Consider the following 19,103-nt stretch of genomic DNA (forward strand, 5'->3'; position numbering starts at 1 on the left):
CGGATCGCTACGGGCCCGACCCAACCTCGCTCAATGGTCGACCCTGATCCCCCGGCACAGACATGCCTCGCATTGGCCGCTGCATATTGGCAACTGATGCCGAAGAATGCTGTAGCTGGCTCGCTACACACTGTACTCGTCGCACTCGCATTCGCACTCACTTCACAAGCAGAAATAGTCATGCCGTGACACTGAGCGGTAGAGACCGGGGGTAAATTTGATGCCGACTTCACGGTAAATTTAAACCACGACGACGCAGGAGAGACTAATGGGTGCATGTGGTGTAGGGACGTCCAGTTCATCAAATTCGTGACGTTCATAAAGCACTCCAAGTCCAACCAGACACTTACCTATTCAGACTCCAGAGATACCATACCAGCTTACAACTGGCTAGTAGGTGGTTGTTTCGCCCGAGGGGTGGGCTAGGATGGCGTAGGTAAGGAAGTCCATGGTGGGTGTGGTGATTTGAGGAACGGAGTGGTGTTTGTTCCTTGAGAGACCTCCATGTCGAGACGGGATCCAAGGGTGAGTTCTGTTGGAGGATGGAATGTTCTACGGAGGTGATGATATGGCGCACTTGAATCCTGTTCGTTATAGAGCATGCTACGTTATCTCATGACTTCAATGTGTTCGGGCAGTCTGTCATACTTGCCCACCGTAACGTGTTCCACCAATCATCCAGACGCCCCACCAAAATCACGACGCGTCACTGCACAATAGCTCTACAACGCGACAGTCAAAAAAGCTGCAGATAGATTCATATGATAGCTACAATCTCTGGGTACATTGTCTTCGAGTATGGCCCTGTATATGGCAGTTGCTGCATGTTGGTGGTGCTCGTTGTCTGACTACCCGCTCCTCCTGCTCCACCTGCCGGGCCACCCTTTCAGCCTCTGCAGCAAGCAATCGACCTTCCTGAGCCTGTAGAGCACCTCCAGAGGCAATATACTGTCGGCGCCTACCCTGCCTTTGTCTCCGGCGATAGTTGGCTGCCCGAAGCTTCTTATTCTCCTCTGCTAAGATCGTCACTGAGTTCATCGCAGCCTGACAGCTCTTAACAATCTGGGCGATAGCTCGGCTTGTAGGGCTCTGAGACTGTCGCTGGAGGCGATCACGGATAATCCTAGCCTGCTGCTCAAGCTGAGTAGTAGTATGAGGGGTCTCAGCTGTCCATGTAGCCTCAGCACCTACTACTGCCCCTGGTGGTGACGGCGTCCTAACCACTGTAAGCGAGGATAGGACGCGCTCAGGACAAGGAGGGACAAGTCCTGTCTCTTGAAAGCCGGCCTTAATGTTCTGCTCTGTAAAAACAGTCTCCCTAATACGTAGGTAGCTCTGTAGGAAGTCCACCTTACTAATGTGGAAGATACCTCGGCGGGCAAGCTTAGTAACCTCATGCCCATACGCTGCCTTAAGCGGGGAGAAGCAGCTCACATCAAGAGGCTGTAGGAGATGGTTCGTATGCGCAGGCATACATAGGGTGACTATCCTATGTTCTGTACAGTAGGTATCGAACTCTGGGGTAGCATGGCTGCCATGACCGTCTAGGATGAGTAGCCGCCAGGTGCCTACTGTACGAGGCTCTGTATGCCGGTTGAAGTGCTCTAGCCAAGCAAGCCCTAGCTGATCTGTGGTCCAGCCATTATCGCTGACAGCGAGTGCCCAACTGCCAGGTAGGCCCCTGTACCAGCTAGTTTGGTGGAGCTTTCCAGATAGGATGATAAGTGGTGGGATAGACCAGCCAGATGCGCAGATGCCCTCGATTGTAGTGACCCAGTCTTGATTGCCTGGCTGTTCGTGTATCGCTCTACCCACAGTGTCTGCGCTAGTCACTACTTTAGACGTAGCAGCGACCCCTATCATGAACCTTGTCTCATCAAAATTGTAGATATCTCCATCCTGTATGCCATACGCCTGGCGTGTCTCTTCCACAAGCTTGTACCAGGTAGAGATCGTGATAGGATCCTCGCAGAGGGCGCGCTGGCTATGGAACTTCCTATTCCACATGGTCTGTAGCTCTAGCTAGCTGTTGATAAAGCGGGATACCCAGTTCTTGCCCACAGGTGGTGGAGGAGGGGTCTAGCCACGCGCAGCGAGTAGTTTGTCTGCCATCCGTCGTACATCAATGATCTGGGGCGGAAATCCTCGTCGGTCAAGGTCTAGGATCCACTCTACTAGAACCTGCTCCTCTATAGGGTGTAGCTTTCGTTTCTGCGCGTTGGCAGCAGCCTGAGGTAGAGTACAGTGAACGCGATCATGTAGCGTCGATCGAGGGATATTGTAGAGCTGCTCAGCCTGTCGGTAGCTAGAAACCTGTTTATTCTGAATCGCCTGTATTGAAAGAGCTAGTCTGCCTTCCTTCTAGGATTGCTGAGTGATGTGGGTGGGTGGCATGGCGCGTTTTGTGGAGGATGCGTCGCGATTTCGGTCGGACGTCCGGATGACTAGGTTGTCCGGATGACTGGTGGAACACGTACCTCTAGAGGCTTACAAATGTTCCGTGAGACCTTGGTGAGCTGCGCTGCGTGGGATTCGGCCAACCAGTTGCATCATGGCTTGCTGTTGACAATGTCATACAGCATGAGAAGAACATACATAATGCTCAATCACGTACCGACCACACATGATCCGGCCCCCGACCTAGCCTGGGAACGGGGCACATCACGTGCCGTCCCACCCGACGCGACACCAACGTGCTTCACCAAAACAACGCGTCCATCCCCAACCCCCGTTAACACTGCAGCTTTGACATCATCCAGACTACACGCACAGCACCTTCCAACACGCGCCTTGAAGTTAAAATTTGGTATTCATTGTTGATCATGATCCCTCCAAAATAAAAAGGAAAAGTGTACACCATGCCCAGTCCCATCCGTGAACGCCTATACGCCCCTCAAGTTCACCCAGCCCATCCCATCCTGTGCCAGAACGGGTATATCACACAGTTCCCTACCATCCCTTCCCTAGAGAAATGAAGCAAAGATATACACAGCAGCAACACCCATCCAGACTCAACTCAGCGCACTCAAGACGCGGTCTTCTTGGGCGTTGCGCGCTTGGGCGTAGTCTTCTTAGTCTCAGCCGCCTTCTTCGCTGGGGTCGTCTTCTTAGGTGCTGCCTTGGCCGCCTTCTTTGCGGGTGCCTTCTTGGTAGGTGCAGCTGCCTTCGTCTTGGTGACGCGACCGGACTTGGTCTTGCTCAGGACCGCAAAGTCCTCCTTGGGAACTGCAGGTGCCTCGGCGGCCTTGCGGGGCTTGCTGGCGTTAGCCTTAGGCTTTGCGGCGGCAGCCTTGGTCTTCGTCTCCTTCTTGGGAGTAGCGGCCTTGGTAGCCTTAGTCTCCTTCTTAGCTGCGGGCGCCTTCTTGGTGGTGGTGGCCTTGGCCTTCTGTTGAGGCTGTCAGTGGTGTTCTTGTGAGGGGACTGAATTCGCCCCGGATAGATCATAGCAACTTACGGTAGCGGTGGCCTTCTTAGCCTTGGGGGCGGCAGTCTTCTTCTCAACCTTGGGCTCGGCCTTCTCCTTCTTCGCAGCGGCAGGCTTGGCCTCCTTTGCGTCCTTCTTAGCAAGCTTTATGCTCCCGGACTTTTGGCCTGATACGATGTCAGTAAGAGTGATCGTCGAGTCCGACGCGACGAGCGCGTTCATGAAGCGCAGTGAAGGAGACGCTTAGGGGAAGAGCACACGTACCCTTGGGGAAGCTGAAGTCACCGCTTTCAAGACCCTTACGGATGGCGCCGTTGACGCGGCTCTTAAACATGGCATCTGTAGGGTTGCCTAGGCTGTTGTTGGCCTTGATGTACTTCTGAATAGCTTGACGGCTGCAGGGCAAGAGTCAGCGGTTTGCTCTCCCACGGCATGACATGAGCTGAAAGCGACACTTGGCGGCGGCAGCGTAGTGAGCTCCAGGGCGGCGACGTACCTTGATCCGTTGCGCTCCTTGAGCTGTAGCGTGGAGATAACGCGTCAGTGAACATGTTCTGCAAGTTTGCGAGTGTACGGGCCATTTGTTGTGGGCTGCGACCAGACGGCGCGTCGAAGCGTCACGACCAGGTGCGGGGAACACAATGCGCCGGGGAACGCAGACTTACGTTGATGATAGCATCTTTGACCATATCTGCGAGAACTAGTCAGTAAACGCTCGCGAACACGATAGGACCAAAGCGCCTGGCGGGCGACAGCGTGGTGCTGCGCAACGGCGCGTTACGTACCGATGTAAGAGCCATGTGCCGGGGCGGCGGCAGCAGCCTTCTTAGTGGAAGCGGTGGTAGACTTCTTGGGAGGCATTGTTGATGATAGTAGTATGATCTTGTGCACGAAATCTCAACGGTTAGAACGAAGGGCAGATCGTGTGATTCGACGTGATGTTGGTGGAGTGGGAAGCTCGGAGGGATGGGACAGCGGCGCAGGCAGCGCGGAGCGGGGAGGCGCGGCCCTTATATACGTCGCTTAGCCAGCAGGTGCACTTCCAGATCAACACCCCATTCCGCATTAGGAAGGATTAAACTCGTTTCATGCCAGAGGTGACCCAGAGATCAATTGATGCGAAGACTAAGGCGTAGATTCCGCCGGCCAGATTGCGGCGCGCCTATACCAGGCGGTACGTTGGGGTCAGGGAAGCTCGCTGTTCGTCGAGCGCGCGCCTCCACTCCCCTCGCCATCTTGCACTCCTACTTCGTCCTCGCTGATGCTCTCCGCATGCGGCCAATGTATGGCGCAGCCTTTCTCAACAGATGCTTGATCGGAAGCGCTCTACTTTCTGTCGTTCGCCCCTCCTCCTTAATCTTGGATCATAGTGTTGTTGCCTGTTGCAGTTCACTCTCGATGCTGTGTTTTGATTGTCGCGTTTGCGATGCCAACGCGTCATTTTTGCCCACCACGATGGTGTTTCGATTGCGCCTCAGCGCTGCTCCGTCGCGTGCTTTATTGTCATTCTAGAAGCTTGTCCATCTATCTATGATTTCCTTTCTCGTCAACAGTTTCCCATCATGTCTCACCAAACAAAAAGATTGAAGTCGCGCATGTCTACCCATGTCAGCTGAGCGACGATGTGTCACGCGCTCCGTCTATCGCTGCCTTCCACGTCTACATGCAATTCGTTGTTTTCTATCATGCCACGTCATGAGGTATCGATCACTATTCTTCCCAGGTTCTTGCCGATTCATCTTTCTCCCACGCGCGCCCTCGTTGTCCGCTCTCATGCGCCACCTATTGACTGCTTGTCCCTCATCAGAGCCCAACACGAGGCCGCCGAGAGAACCCCGATTCAGGTTGCACGGTGACCAACACGAAGAACTGGACCTTTTAGAGCGCACCTGATTCCATCGTAACATACTCTACTATATCTTTTTAAAAGTACAATCCAATCTTCTCGCGTGAGTGTTGACAACCAAAGTCTATTATAGCAAGTCCAGTTCTTATTGTCAGCCGTTGTAGTTGTATAGAGTATCACTGTCATACACAAAGAGGAGAAAATTTGCTTTTGAGCAGGATTCCATTGGATTGACTAACATTACACGGTTGTCGAAGCTGGAGTTGGAATTGATGACAGATTTGTTGTAGGCATGTGCCGTACCAAGACCATGACGCCCAGAGAGCCATGGAGCGCAGGCAGTTCTCCTATAGAACATACAGCGACTGTAGGCTCTACAAACAATCTGCTGTCGAGAAAGCAATAAACGCCACCCAATTATTCCGTATACCAGGTTATGCACCATTGGCCTAAAAAGCCCCGTCCGAAAACTCCATCGCTATGCATGTCGAAACCGACTTCGGGAACCTCCACCCTAGCCAATTCCAGGTGTATCGCGCAGAGTGAAAAATAAATACAGATTGTTAGTGTTGAAAGGGGTATCGCATGATTAGAAGGGTGAGCCAGCACCAGGAAGAAGCGGTCCTGGTGTCGAAGCGATGGGAGTGCCGGCTATCGTAACGGGACTCGCAGCGCCAGCATCCCGGAAAGTATCGCTTTGCTTCTTCGAGCCATTGAGCAGCGGGCAAAGCCTATTGATGTCTGTAAGCAAGTGTTCAGTCGTAGGAACAGGGGATACAAAGGCGGTATACATGTTTAGTAGAGGGGAAGGGCAAAAGAAACGGTCTGTGCGCACTTTTTGTTGGTCTTGATGTGCCCCACTTCGCCGCAGTTTGCACACTTTCGAGGAGTAGAGCTGCTCTTGCCGTTAGAAGGAGCGATGCCCTTTGCCTTTTCGCGACCTTCGCGGCGCTCAATGTTCCGTTGCAGACGCGCCATTTCTGCTTTTAGTTTCAACATCTGTTGGTGGTCGAACTCGGCATTACCGGTCGGCTTGATATCATCGATGTTCATGCTCAGCAATCGCTGCTGTTTCTTACGCTTCATGTATAGTTTGATGACTTCGGGATCTGTGACGATCTGCACCTTCTCTTCAAGTTCGTCGTGGCGGTTACGGAACTTGCGGACAATGCGCAGCTTCTTGCCACCCTCCGCACCTGCACTGTTACGACTAAACTGACTCATAGTCTCATCTTCGCCTCGCAGGCCCGGGTATGGGGTCGAGACCTCCGAACGTCCGCGGACTGCATTAGGTTGCGTCATTGCCTCGACGTCTAGATCTTCGTCAGAAGGTATCGCGGAAGAGCGAAGGCTATCCTTCTGCTTGTTCCAGATACGCTTGATAGCGTCCTCGTACTGCTGCTGTTGTTTCTGGACGTTGTAGCTGTGACCGCCATTGTCCTTCTTGTTCCGAGCATCAATCTTGTCTGCCGTGCTCTCGCCAATGTCCTTGAAACCACCTTTCATGGAGGTCTTGATGAAGCTGAAGCCCTCGTTGCGGCCGGTGGGGTCCCCCTCTCCATGCAACGTAAGCATCGCCTTTCCAGTGCAGGCATTGAGGAAGTTCTTCGTAGTGTGCCAAGGAGCCAATTTGAGTTCGAGGGACTCGTTGGTCTCGTTATCCTCATCATCTTGGATGTCGCTAGTCTTAATACCGGCATCTTGGAGCTGCTTGTCACCCGCATGCATAGAATCGATCAGGCAGATGTCCTCGGGTTTGATCCACGTGCGCAGAGTTGGCTCGTCCGGAATAGTCTCGCCGGCAACGGGTTCCCAGGTGCCTAGATTCTTATCATACTTCATGATCTCCCTCATCCTAGATCGGTTCTGCGCAATTTCCGTACCAGGAAGGTGGTGCTTGATCATCTCGTTGCTCACCCAAGGCTGACGATGGTTATTCTGCTGACCTCGTCGATACAATCGGAAGGCGAGCATCTTCAAGCGCTTCTTGGACGCCTCAGTAACCTTGCGTGCGTGCGTGCCAGGCACTTCTGTGTAGGGAAACTCCTGGCCGACGACGACAAGGTTATCGATGTTTCGCATGTAGTACTTCGACCCATGAACGCCAGTGTGGCTCCTGCTAACGAGGAAGTCGGTTTTCTCTGCGTTGTGCTGGAAGATTGGGGCGCGGTACATGGCGTTCTGAAGAGTCAACCACTCCTCGCCAGGCTCGATGGGTCCAAACATGGCGAAAGGACTCTTATCGTGTGGCAACAGGATCTGCGTCTCGCCAATCGCAGGCTTGGGCCGATTGTTGTCCTCGGCCGTCCTACGACGGTAGTAGTTATACACCTTGACACCCATGCCGAAGTTCGAAAGCGTGGTAGGATACTCTTCAGAGTATTCTGCAAGGAGGAGGTCCGCATTGTCTCCGACATTGAGGTCTTCGGCAACGGCGAATGCCTCCGATGGCTTCTGGTGACGCTTGTTCTTTCTCTTGACACTCTTGAGCGGGGAAATTATGGCACGCTCGCCAGGCTTGAAGGAGATGGTTGGGCGATGGAAGGATCGCAATTCGCGATCGGAGAGGTTGACCTTGTAAAACGGGTATTGCAACTTCAAGGCGGGAAGACTATGGTCGATAGTGGAATTGCCGATGGTACCGCGGACCTTCTGTTGGCTGCTCTCCTTGAGAGCGTCGTAATGCTCATCATTCGAGATGTTGAAACGCTTCAGCATAGGGTTGCCACGATGGTCGCGCTTGAGACCGACACCGATAGTACGGGGCTTCTGCTCCTCTACAGCAGGTTGCTGCACGTCGAGTAGTAACTGAGGGTCGTTCATGTCTAGGATGATCTTCTTCGCAAGCTTTGCGGTGACGAGCTCGGGATCGTCCCACGAGGGAAGATTCATGTGGTCGTACACGGAGAACATGACAGTGCTATCACTGTCACCCAACCGGCGCCGCTTGGGAGCGCTGTTAATGCTGACGAGCTCAGGCGTCTTAGCTCCCTCTGAGTCCGACAACGTAGCGACGCTCTCTGAGTCGATGTTCCAGTCCTCACAGGCAACCTCGAGGTCACCCCAGGTAACATTTCCGATCATCTCATGGTCATTCGTGGCTTCCCACACATCCAGGTCCATCTCGTCGCTGCTCTGGTCCTCCTTCTCCACGCGCTGCTGGATGTAAATAATACCGCCCTCTTCCTCCTCGTCCGCGCGGGCTTGCTTGGCGGTGCTAGTTGACAGCAAACGGAAGCTCTTCTCCTGGTCCGGCGCGATATCCAAGTTGATCTTCGTACCAAATGCGAGCGGCTTGGGGGCCTTGGCGGGCTCCTGAGGTTTGAAGTATGCGCGCTTCCGGGTGATCAAGCTGGCGAAGCGGAGCGGCTTTCCCTTCTCGAAGTCGGGGTAAAGCTGTCGGAAAAGTTCCTTGTCGGAAGTCGGAGCAAGAGGAATACGCTCGCCCTTAGGACGGTTCGCCTCGGCGAACAAACGCCTCTGCTCAACCCATTCTGGATTCTCATCGTCATCATCTGCAGCGACGTTGCTGGTAGCAGTCACAGTCTGCGCAGCGCCGCCGGGCAGTACTGTCGGGACCGATGCCTGTGCTTCATCATCCTGGGGACGTTCTGCCACTGGGCTGCCTGCATCCTCGTTGAACAAAGCATCAATATCTTCGTCTTCCTCCATATCCTCGTCATCTTGGATGGTGGTGCCGCTGAGCTGGTGTGAATCGTGCTGCGCATTCTCGTCCTCATCCTGATCGCTCGCCAGATCGTCGTCTCCAATGTCTTCATAGTCGACCGCGTCGTCTGCTTTCTCGCCACCCCCAATCTCTGCATTCGCGAGGTTCGCCCAGAAGTCAGGATTCGCATTCGCCTCCGCGAACACCTTGGTCATGTCGTCATCGTCGGCCGTGGGATCGACGGCGCCCTCAGCGGCGAGGTCCTCCAGATCCATATTGGAGGCGCGCAGATGATCTGTCGCGAAGTCGAGTTCAAGAGATTTCCCGAGGTACGACGCGTTCGCGATCGTTTGCAGCGCCAGTTGAAGCTGTTGCGCGATAGCAGAGGCGGATTCTACGAGCGCGACACGTCTTTCAGTCGTCGCGCAACCCCACACTGCGCGCGCGGTCGTTCTCCGTCGCAATATATCCCCGTCAGCGTATGAAGCGTCGGAATACACGATATATGCTGTCTTGCGTCGGCGCCGGTCGTCGTGGTCGAGTTGCCCGCAGGGCGGCGTGGGGTGTTGAAGTGATAGAGCTCGCTGCCCAGACACAGCGTTCGTCTGGCCCGTGCGAGGCTACTGTTAGTTTGGTATATGGTCCCGTGCACACGCAATATGCAGGCGCCTCGCCTGGAAAGATATTCAGGCGCACAAATGTATGGTGGGTGATTTGTGAAGGACATGACATGATATGTTGATTATATTGTTGTCTCAATCACTGTTGATGTGATGCTAGCCCTTGCACATTGGAGCTGGGCCTAACAGGAACAGCCGTGCCATAGGTGCACATTACCGGTATTCGCTACAATCACTAGCAGACCCAGCAAGCACATTCAATGCACGAAATACCAAGAGCGGATGCTAAAACACACACATACCAACGCATCAAGCTGACGCAACTTTCTGCGAAGTAGTCACATCGCCCTCCTGCTCTTCTGCCTCCCCTTCAAAGTCGAAGTCACCGAAGAAAACACACAGCGCCTAGACACTCGCATCAGCATTACAGTAACCATCCAAACATGCAGCTCGCTTACCTTGCTCGCTCCAAGAATGCAGTAGTGCGCGACCTCCACCTTCTTACCTTCCGGTGCGTACCGTGCGATTTGATTGAGATCAGAGTTGCGTGGCAGGTACAACACAACATGCTTGCTAAGCTTCGAGAACTTTTTGTAGAGTGCGTCAAGGTTGTATGGCTGCATTATAGAGAGGTCAAACACGTTATCTGCGTTGTATTCCGTGCCTGGCCTGTATTAGCATAACACCCTCGCAGGGAACGACCGAAGAAAGCCTCACCTCCCCAGGGCGGGCTGCCGAAGATAACAATGTTATTCTTGCCCATGAATCTCTTAATGATATCGAAGCAATCGCCTGTGTGAAATACTATCTTCTTGGCGACACCGTAGATCTCTGCGTTGTGTTTCGCGCATTTCATTGTCTTGGGGTCCTTCTCAACAGCGAAGACCTGCTCCCACCGCCCTGATCGTGCAAACGCAATAGCGTTTCCGCCTACGCCTGCGAAAGCATCGATTATTATGGTCTTTTCTCTTGGGGCGGACTCCGCGATATGTGTCGCAATCTTACTGCAGGATTTTAATTCGTGTTAAGTGTGAGCGCATGGAATTGAAAAATCGAACACATACTTTGCAATGGGCTCGGGGGTCACGCCAAACCAGGCATCTTCTGTCATCCATACACCTTCATGATACCTTTGCCAGATCTTGTGACGTTGGAACCAGTACCTAGTACCGGATTAGCTTTGGTGTTGAGAGTGAGCAATGATATTACTTCTTGAGATGTTCCGGAAACTGGTCTACATCGAGCCACTGGTGAATACCCTGTTCATCAGGTTTCTCATCCATTTTGGCTTGTGTGCTGAATGAAATTCAGTACCAGTGTCGTGTTATGTCATTTCCAGATATTTTTGGGCAAGTAGAAGTGAAAGTAGACCTGGCGTAGAGATCTGGTTCTGCTGAAAGCAGGCTAGCCTTATTGAGATAGCGCACCTGCCTTGAGAGCTGTACACACTGCGGAATGTTCAATCTTTGGGTCTATCCGAAAACAATAATACAAAGCTCCAGTACACATACAGCTAATCGCAAGCAAGTCTTGAACTGAATGATATTTGGGTGCAGTCACGAAGCTCACCTAAAATACACAAATCTACATACAAGACCACTGCGCTGATCAGCAGGAGCTTGGACCATGGCCGCGGCTCTGACCCTGACCCCAAACGAGCCGCAACACCTGGCTTCAAACCTCGATACACATCAGACCGATCGACCACACATCATGTCGACTATGTTTGGCGCTCTGAATCGCTTCATCTCGCGGCTGGATGCCGCGCCAGAGGACCAGAACTCCGCTACGCAAGGCGCGTATGGCTTCCAGGTGCTCAGGAACAAGAATCCGGAGGTGCCCCTGGACCCGTGGTTCGACTTCATTATTGGTATCAATGGGCGCACACTTGTACGTGAATGCGGTGGAGAGAAATCCTTGAACCGACGAATGGAAGAGCTGATGTGGAAGCAGGACAACCCGGATCCGAACCTGTTCGCGACTGAGATCCGCAACTGTGCTGGCTCCCCAATAAGCTTGGGGGTCTTCAGCGCGAAGGTATGGATTTTACGTTATTTCCTTGCCATGTCTTCCCTCTTTGGTAGTCTCGTTTCATCTTCCCCCTCCCTCTTTCGTCAAATTTCCATTCAATTCACGTTATACAAAGCAACACTGTCACAAATCATTCGTGGTGGATCACCAGGAAGACCGAGCGTTTCCGCAGGAATGCTCTATCCTGCGTTGCACCAATTTGTACAGCATACACACGAGTTTTCAGGATCATAATGCACTTAGACGTTGGATTCTTCGATCAGCCTCAACTTCCTCACTCTTGAGACCACAAAACACCTTTTTCAAGATATCCATCGTCATCAACACATAATTTTCTTTATCTACTTCATTCATTCCGATTCGAAAACTGACCCACCCCACAGGGCCAAAAAATTCGCGAAATTTACATCCCCATCCCAGCTGAAAACCCCACCCTTGGCCTCTCTCTCCAATGGACCCCACTCTCCGTCACAGAAGACGTCTGGCACATCCTCGACGTGGCGCCCAACTCGCCCGCTGACACCGCCGGCCTGCTCCCCTACGGCGACTACGTCATCGGCAGCCCCGAGGGCCTCGTCCGCGGCGAGTCCGGCCTCGGCGAGCTCATCGAAGACTACATCAACCGCCCGCTCCGCCTGTTTGTGTACAACCACGAGTACGGCGTCACGCGGCCTGTAACCATCACGCCGTCGCGCGGATGGGGCGGCGAGGGCGCGCTGGGTTGCGTCTTGGGGTTCGGCGCGCTGCATCGCGTGCCTGCGGAGCTGGAGGAGCCGCCGCCTGCACCGGGAGAGACGTTCTTTTCCGCGGGGAGCGCCTCGTTCGACGAGAAGCGTCCTCTTTCTTCATCTGGGAATCTGCCTCCACCACAGGCTGGTGCTCCCGCGGAGCTCTTCGTTCCCGCGAATATGGCGCTGCCGTCAAAGTCGCCGCCGCCGCAGAGCGGTGCCCCGAAGAGAGGCAAGCAGCGCGCGCATCATGCGCTCAGTCCGGCCGGGGGCGGCGGGCTGGACGACTACTTCAAGGAGGGCGAGCAGAAGAGTGCGGCGCAGGACTTTGCGCCCAAGCGGGAGGGCAGCGTGCCGCCGCCGCCGAAGGTGGGAGGGCCGCCGCGAGGAGGACCCCCGAAGAGCGCGACCCCAGTGCAAAGCGAGGAGCCTGCGGGCGCGGAGGCCTGACCAGCTTCTGGAGTTGTCGTGTCTTGTCTTCGACCCAGGTAATCGATCAGAGCAAGACTTCCTTGTCGAACTCTTGTCCCCGATGATCCATACGTAGCCTCAGCCACATTCAATCGATCAGTCAATCCACCTCTTTTCTTTCCGCCCCTCAGCCTCAAAACTCCTCGCGGAATTTACTCCTCCTCCTCTCCTCCCTCCCCACGCGCACCTTCTCTAACTCCTCCACGGCAACCCGCGCATCAATCCCCACGCATCCGAAGCTCAGCTCGCTACTCCCCGTATCCGCGCGCCGGCTCTGCGGCCTCTTTTGCTGTCCAAAGCTCTTGTCATTGTTGAAGCTCTCTACACTGCTGCCCGCGTCCTGGTTCCGGTTCTGGCCGTGAGTGTAGGTGGGACTCTGGATGTGGCTCTGCGGGCGCCACGTCTTGCGCTCGCCGCCGAGGTTCTCGAAGCTGCTTGTTGAGCCCGAGGGCGATGTTGTGGGCGATGCGGGAGGTGAGATTGTGAGTTTGGTCTTGAGTTTTGTGGTGAGGCTGCGGAGGAGTGGCATTTTGAGTAATTCCCGTTGTGCTTGACAGATGTGGCGGTATGTTTCTTCAAGTTGTTCCCCAATGAACAGATAGTTGTGGTATGAATGGTTGTGTATGGTTGTGTATGGTGTGGCGTTGTGTGGGTGACGTAGCACGAACCCTTTACAATCTCAAAGTCGTGCAGTGCAAATATATCCTTCCAGAACGTATACGTCCTAACCAGAGAATCGAAAAAGGGAGAAGAGCAAATCCACCACGGGACACCAGCCCTCAAATACCGCCCGCCCATCCCTCTCACAAAGTCCGCTCGTCACCGCCCAACGCCCACCCAAACTCCCCGAACGCCGAAACAAAGCCCCAACCAAACACAACGAAGCCCCCCCACAAGTCATAAAACGCGACCGCACGTCAAACGTTCCAGACCCTCTCCCAGGGGCGTCTCCTTCCCTCTTCGCACATCCATTCAATTATGTGGAGACCCGCCCGTTCAGGCAAAGCGGAACGAAGACCTGCGCGTGGTGGTCCCGAGGATGGAAGCAAAAGCCCCTGAATCGAATTGACCCGCGTGCGCACGAGGACGCATCGGCCAGATGCAGGGCGCCAAGCCGCCCGATGCACTTCGATGCGCGCGCGGATCCACTTGGGCAACGCGCGGGGCGCGCATCGCGTCTGTGAGGCGTTCGGTTCGTCGTGCCCTCGACCACGGTGCGTGGATGGGGGCGCCGCGTAGCTGCTCAGCACCGCACCGCCAACAGCCGCTGGGCGTGGGTGCTGGTCATACCGCCTTTTCCAGAATAAGGTCACATGGGAAGGAAACGCAGGAGAGAACCGGGTCACTTGATGTGCTGGAGAGAAGCGATGCGCGTGTGACGTCTCTTCCTCTCCTGGCACGGAAATTCGATAGACTCCTACCACAGATGCTTCTGTGCCTGCAACGCAGATCGCAAAATACTGACTCAACAGCCGCTCGCTCACGTGGAAGTGGATTTTGGGAAACGAAATGCCACCCGCTGATCCCACGGCCCTCGCTCAGAATCTTCCTCCCCGAGTTCCAACCGTCTAGACCCCTACACTTATCGATTCCGCACATTGAACCGCTCGGTTCGTTCGCTATCAACAATCAATACAGCACAATCAGCACACTATCCCCTAGATACAGTATTCCCGCGGCACAGCGCTCCGTCCCCGAAATAGAGCCCCCGCCGCTCGCACCGGCAGCAGTGGAGTCTAGGGACACACGGTACCTTGGGCGCCGTTACGCCGCCGACGACAGCTCAGACGGTGGACCTTCCCTTTTGCCAGCGTCATGGCCCGTCCGGCAGCGCAAGCGTGGACCCTGAACCGTGGTTCGTTTCGCCGTCCAACGTGTAGGACTAGCTGCTGCCAGCCGCACCGCGGCCCCTGAAGGAGCTGCATCATGGGTGGAATTTACGCTTGAGCAAGGGTTCGGCTCCAGAGAGGACGGTAAAGGTAAATAGACGAGAGAGAAACGCGCAGAGAAATGCCGAAGCTGTCTCGCGTGCTGTTGTATTCACCGGGGCTATGGAAGACGTACTCCAGGCGGTACTACTTCTCGTGGCTGTTTGCCACATGTCTGCCTGCCTGCCTGCCTCGGCCGCTATGATCCCATGCATAGTTTTGAAGCTCACTAACGCCAGACCCAAAAAACATGATGTGATCTATGCAGAAAACCGCCCACGAACGCCGCTGTCCTGCAGTTGAAACCTCTACCAACGATGTGGAAGCCAGAAAAATGTTAGAGAATGTCGTTAGTGTTCGTAAAGAAGGAATGGTGTCGTGTGTACGTGTAATCATGGTTCATCTTATGTCGAGTTGGAATGGCTTGAACTTGCCACCGACGGCGCCGCAACGTGGACACCGTGCGGTTCGACCCCGTGAATGCTCGCTGACGAGCACATCAACGCAGTCTTGGCAGAGACCGCATATGCATTCGGAGCAAGCATAGCTCTCCTTGAGAATCGATAATTTCCGACATGCTGCGCAGTAGATCTGGACGGGATGCAAGTACGTCGGGGAAGAGTCCGAAAGGCCTTGTGAGGGAATGTGAAAGTTAGCGGCTGATGCTGTCGATTCGATGGACGATTCGACGGAAGGGAATGGCTGCAGCTCTGACATCTCCGGTGGTGGTGGCGTCAGGGCTTGCTGTAGCGGCGACGCTGCATACGAATTGAATTGAGCAGCAACGAAAGGCGGCAGTGATGTCCGACCAAGCATATGCGGAGACTGGTGGGGAGATCCGGGTACCTAAGCGTCTTAGCGCAAAACACATATGCAGATAACATGCTGTTTACCGGAGTGAGGTCTCTGCTGTCCTCTTCAGTCGCTGAAGCTGCGGCATCGATGAGGTCCTCCCATCGTTTGCCGAGAATGGCAGCTGCAGCTTGTGGTTCTGCTGAGAATGCTTTACGGTCATAACTCATCCTTCGCGCATGATCCTTGGACCTATGTCGCTCGTGCTTGGGCTTGCGAGCATTCTGTCCCACCGAAGACTTGCGGGGTCTGTTGGGTTTTATGGAGCGAGGTGCCGGCGGCAAGGTCGAAGAGCGGCCGGGCGGCGATCGAGCCAGCGAAGAAGGTAGCAATTCACGCTGCAACGAGGTAGCGGTATAGTATGGCTCTTCAGCAGCATTGTATGGGTGTTCCAAGGTGGTGGGCGCAAAGCGAGCGCGCGGTCGGTAGCTCTTCGAGTCGGGGTCTGACATGGCATCCTATGACGACAACGTCAGTCGGGAGGAGGAGGTGGGGACGTCTTGGAGAGTGGCTCACCTGGTCAGAGTCCCAATCGTAGTCTGGACGGTGGTTGTGCAGCGAAGCCAGCGCGGCAGCCGCCGTGGCAGCGGGTAGCAGGGACGGGCGACGCAGCTCGTCAGACGTACGAGGCGTCATGGAGCCGTACTGCTCGTGGAAGAAGGCATTGTGCTCGCCAACGTCGTAGCCTTGCCATTGTGTCAGTCCCCGCTGAGCTGGAGAGACGTGGGCACCAACCTGGGCCAGTTGTGGTGGGAGGGAGCTGCTGCTGCTGTATCGGTTGTGGCGGGGTGCTGACCATCAGCGTGAAGCTCTCCTCGGTAGCGGGGAGCTTCGAGATGTAGTGCTCCGGGTGCGCGCGGCGGATGTGCTCTTGCATGGAGCGGTATCGTTTTTCCTGCGCCCATGCTGTCAGCTACGGATTTTGCGAGCTCAGTGCGGGCGAGGGCGAGGGGCATGACGTGGGCGAGGGCACTCACGCCAGTGCAGCGCTTGCGACAGGCTGAGCCGTCGTGGTTGCGCAGCGGGCAGACGACGACATTGTTCTCGTCCGACACGGAGAAGGACCCCGTGAGAGAGGCTCGTGGGGGCATCGCGGCCAGCATCTACCCTCGGGCAGAGCCGAGCGCCGTGGGAGGGCAGCGGCGGGGCGACTGGCAGCTGTCAATGGCGGGCAGGGAGCTTGCGGCAGCTTCAGGGAGCTCTGGCGGCGGCGGCCTGAGCTGTGGGCGAGCTCTGCACAGGCAGCTGTGTTGGTCGCAGGTGAGGGCGGGCTGGCGGACAAAGCAAGCTTTGGCCTGGGAGCAGTTTGCGGCGGATAATGAGGGGCTTGAGGAGGGGCCCAGCTCGTCCGCCCGAGTCCCCTCTAGGCGAGCGAGCAGCCGCGAGAACCTCGAGCGCCGCACATCAATTGCGACCCAGCAGGCGACGGCCAGTCCGCAGCACCGTCAGCTAGCTCTCCCTGCGCGCTGCTGCTCCAGGCACGGGCAGCGAGGGCGATGCCCCAGCTGTGCTCTGCGCCGCTGTGTGCGCTCTCACGCCCTGCAGCTGAGCTCCCGCCATGACAGCAGTGTCGCCACCAGGTCCCTGAGCAAGCTGGCAGCAATACGTGAGCTCTGACAGGCTGACCAGGGAGCTCTTTTCCCTGCCCACAAGAGCGTCCGCCAGCCTGCCAATCCGCGGCCGGCCTCTTTGCCGCCGGCATGCTGCTGCAAATTACTCGCCTTCGCACCTAGCCCGCCTTCCCGGCGCCGGATCCTTCTTCTTTGCTGTTGTTAGCCGTCAGTTGTTGGGCAGTGAAGGTTGCTGCTGCTGAGTGACTGATGAGGACAGCTGCGTTTCACCGCCCTGCGCCTCCGCCTTCCCTCCGCCAGCTTCCCCAGTCAGAAAAGCGACGCGATATGGGCGCTGCACGAGCAAGCCGTCCGATCCTGTTTCGATCGCCGAACGTCTCGTGATTTGTCAGGGCAATGGCAGCCAGGATTGCCAGTCGCTCCTGATGCAGCCCTTGACGGAGACAATCCAAGCAGCACCCAATGCAATGCCGGAGGAACAGCTCTAGCGAATGCTGTGGTCAGTGTATCTTCGTTAGTAGCTAAATGACTTGACATGGCGATGATGCGGAAGGTGGAACGTGTTCGTGGATGTTGGCTGTCCAGCTATTGTGAAAGCGCATCGTCGCTTCCATTCACCCCAGACAAGAAGCCGCGTCTGAGCGTCCCGCGTAAAACTACCTCCAACACCACAGGCTGCCGCCGCTAATCCTCCATGCCCAGTAATCGCATCATCAACGGCGGCTGCCTGAGTGTACGTCTCCCCTCCAGAATCTGCCTGCGGCAACAATGTCGCTCACTGTGAAGTCGCTGAATGGAGACACGGCTTTTCTGCTCACTTTTAGCCCTCCCGTCGCGCTGCTTACGTCTCCAGGGCTCTTCCCGGGTTCCTTCACCATACTTGTCGATCCGTGGTTGACCGGACCAGCCACGATCCTTGGCAGCTTCTTCTCCATCTCAGAGCAGAGGAACAAGCCATGCATTTCGTCATTGAAAGAGCTAGAGCAAGAGCCGGACCTGATACTCATTTCGCAAGACAAACCTGACCACTGCCATGAGGAGACCTTACGGCAGCTTCCACAAGACTGCGAATCGACAATTTTGGCGATTCCAGCAGCCGCAAGGAAAATCCGTTCATGGAAACACTTTAGGGAAGAGCTAGTTCATGCTATACCGAAATTCGATGAGAGCAACAAGCAGTCCATCTATCGCTTGGTCATACCGCCCATGTCGCCGCGAGGCTCTTGTGGAGAAGTCACAATTACATGGATCCCAGCCAGACGGGACATCTCTAGCGTTCATCATGCCATTGGAATCACATATCGACCACCTTGCAGTGTCCTGTCTGCTACTCCTGGGCGGTATTTGGACCTTCCTGAGCTTCCTCTTAGTCCACCAGCATCGCCGCGATCTTTCCGCACCATAGCATCATCGCCGCGAACGATTGTCCCAGCTCCCTACAATGACCGTGAAAAGACGTTGTCAGTGCTGTATTCCCCACACGGCGTGCCGTATGAAGACGTCCAGTCATATGCGTCTTCACATCTGGTGCACGAGGCCGCACTGCCCTTGACTGCTCTCATACACTCTTTTGACCGAGTCGAGAATCCGTGGTATCTGGGTGGGAATATATCCGCCGGGTCTCCTGGAGGTATGCAGCTCGCTCGCAGCTTGTATGCTCAAACATGGATTAGCGCACACGATGCGGACAAGAACAACCGCGGTTTGTCCGTCAAACAGACTCGCATCGGAAAGTTTGCAGCAGACAAAATTGAGAGCATGCTGTGTGAAGGGGATGAGCCCAGGAAGAAAAACCCCATACCCACGAAGCTGATAACTTTGGCCGCGGGAGAAGAATACAAACAAGAGAGCGGTTGAAAGCAAGAGATAGTCGAGTATATGGTCTGCCGAAGCTGCCAGCAAACATGAGGAAGCGGCCGGTGACAGATCAGCACGTGGGTGAAACCGCCAGTTCAATGGTCACTT

The 19,103-nt window shown here is 55.2% G+C and overlaps 8 protein-coding genes across 8 annotated transcripts; 3 read left to right on the forward strand and 5 right to left on the reverse strand.

Annotated features, from left to right (window-relative positions):
- Window positions 1-2,791: 2,791 nt before the first annotated feature.
- Window positions 2,792-4,375, reverse strand: CC84DRAFT_1166398 (uncharacterized protein). Its single transcript, XM_018178955.1, has 6 exons — window positions 4,210-4,375; window positions 4,090-4,115; window positions 3,921-3,943; window positions 3,689-3,819; window positions 3,455-3,591; window positions 2,792-3,385 (listed from the first exon to the last, which is right to left on the reverse strand). The coding sequence occupies exons 1-6, from the start codon at window positions 4,283-4,285 to the stop codon at window positions 3,026-3,028; spliced, it is 753 nt and encodes a 250-aa protein (XP_018032923.1). The 5' UTR covers window positions 4,286-4,375; the 3' UTR covers window positions 2,792-3,025.
- Window positions 4,376-5,859: 1,484 nt separating this feature from the next.
- Window positions 5,860-9,152, reverse strand: CC84DRAFT_1097930 (uncharacterized protein; the record flags this gene model as incomplete). Its single annotated transcript, XM_018174742.1, has 2 exons — window positions 5,860-6,001; window positions 6,106-9,152. 2 exons carry the CDS (start codon window positions 9,150-9,152, stop codon window positions 5,860-5,862), a joined length of 3,189 nt encoding a protein of 1,062 aa, XP_018032924.1.
- Window positions 9,153-9,671: 519 nt separating this feature from the next.
- CC84DRAFT_1166401 (trimethylguanosine synthase) lies at window positions 9,672-10,905 on the reverse strand. Its single transcript, XM_018178956.1, has 5 exons — window positions 10,767-10,905; window positions 10,622-10,720; window positions 10,275-10,561; window positions 10,016-10,221; window positions 9,672-9,962 (listed from the first exon to the last, which is right to left on the reverse strand). The coding sequence occupies exons 1-5, from the start codon at window positions 10,838-10,840 to the stop codon at window positions 9,867-9,869; spliced, it is 762 nt and encodes a 253-aa protein (XP_018032925.1). The 5' UTR covers window positions 10,841-10,905; the 3' UTR covers window positions 9,672-9,866.
- Window positions 10,906-11,270: 365 nt separating this feature from the next.
- CC84DRAFT_1188744 (uncharacterized protein) lies at window positions 11,271-12,766 on the forward strand (the record flags this gene model as incomplete). The annotated part of the gene is made up of 3 exons (XM_018181005.1): window positions 11,271-11,447; window positions 11,511-11,594; window positions 11,972-12,766. 3 exons carry the CDS (start codon window positions 11,271-11,273, stop codon window positions 12,764-12,766), a joined length of 1,056 nt encoding a protein of 351 aa, XP_018032926.1.
- Window positions 12,767-12,937: 171 nt separating this feature from the next.
- On the reverse strand, window positions 12,938-13,834 carry CC84DRAFT_897815 (uncharacterized protein). Its single transcript, XM_018187831.1, has one exon. It carries the CDS (start codon window positions 13,583-13,585, stop codon window positions 13,109-13,111), a length of 477 nt encoding a protein of 158 aa, XP_018032927.1. The 5' UTR covers window positions 13,586-13,834; the 3' UTR covers window positions 12,938-13,108.
- A 214-nt stretch (window positions 13,835-14,048) lies between these two features.
- On the forward strand, window positions 14,049-14,813 carry CC84DRAFT_897829 (uncharacterized protein). Its single transcript, XM_018187832.1, has one exon. The coding sequence runs from the start codon at window positions 14,214-14,216 to the stop codon at window positions 14,634-14,636; it is 423 nt and encodes a 140-aa protein (XP_018032928.1). The 5' UTR covers window positions 14,049-14,213; the 3' UTR covers window positions 14,637-14,813.
- On the reverse strand, window positions 14,787-17,109 carry CC84DRAFT_1261296 (uncharacterized protein). The gene is made up of 5 exons (XM_018185052.1): window positions 16,545-17,109; window positions 16,303-16,462; window positions 16,084-16,253; window positions 15,609-16,025; window positions 14,787-15,561 (listed from the first exon to the last, which is right to left on the reverse strand). Exons 1-5 carry the CDS (start codon window positions 16,668-16,670, stop codon window positions 15,115-15,117), a joined length of 1,320 nt encoding a protein of 439 aa, XP_018032929.1. The 5' UTR covers window positions 16,671-17,109; the 3' UTR covers window positions 14,787-15,114.
- Window positions 17,110-17,906: 797 nt separating this feature from the next.
- On the forward strand, window positions 17,907-18,995 carry CC84DRAFT_1261297 (uncharacterized protein; the record flags this gene model as incomplete). The annotated part of the gene is made up of 1 exon (XM_018185053.1): window positions 17,907-18,995. One exon carries the CDS (start codon window positions 17,907-17,909, stop codon window positions 18,993-18,995), a length of 1,089 nt encoding a protein of 362 aa, XP_018032930.1.
- Window positions 18,996-19,103: the final 108 nt, after the last annotated feature.

This window comes from Paraphaeosphaeria sporulosa (assembly GCF_001642045.1).
Source record: "Paraphaeosphaeria sporulosa strain AP3s5-JAC2a unplaced genomic scaffold CC84scaffold_8, whole genome shotgun sequence".
Classification (NCBI taxonomy): Eukaryota; Fungi; Ascomycota; class Dothideomycetes; order Pleosporales; family Didymosphaeriaceae; genus Paraphaeosphaeria; species Paraphaeosphaeria sporulosa.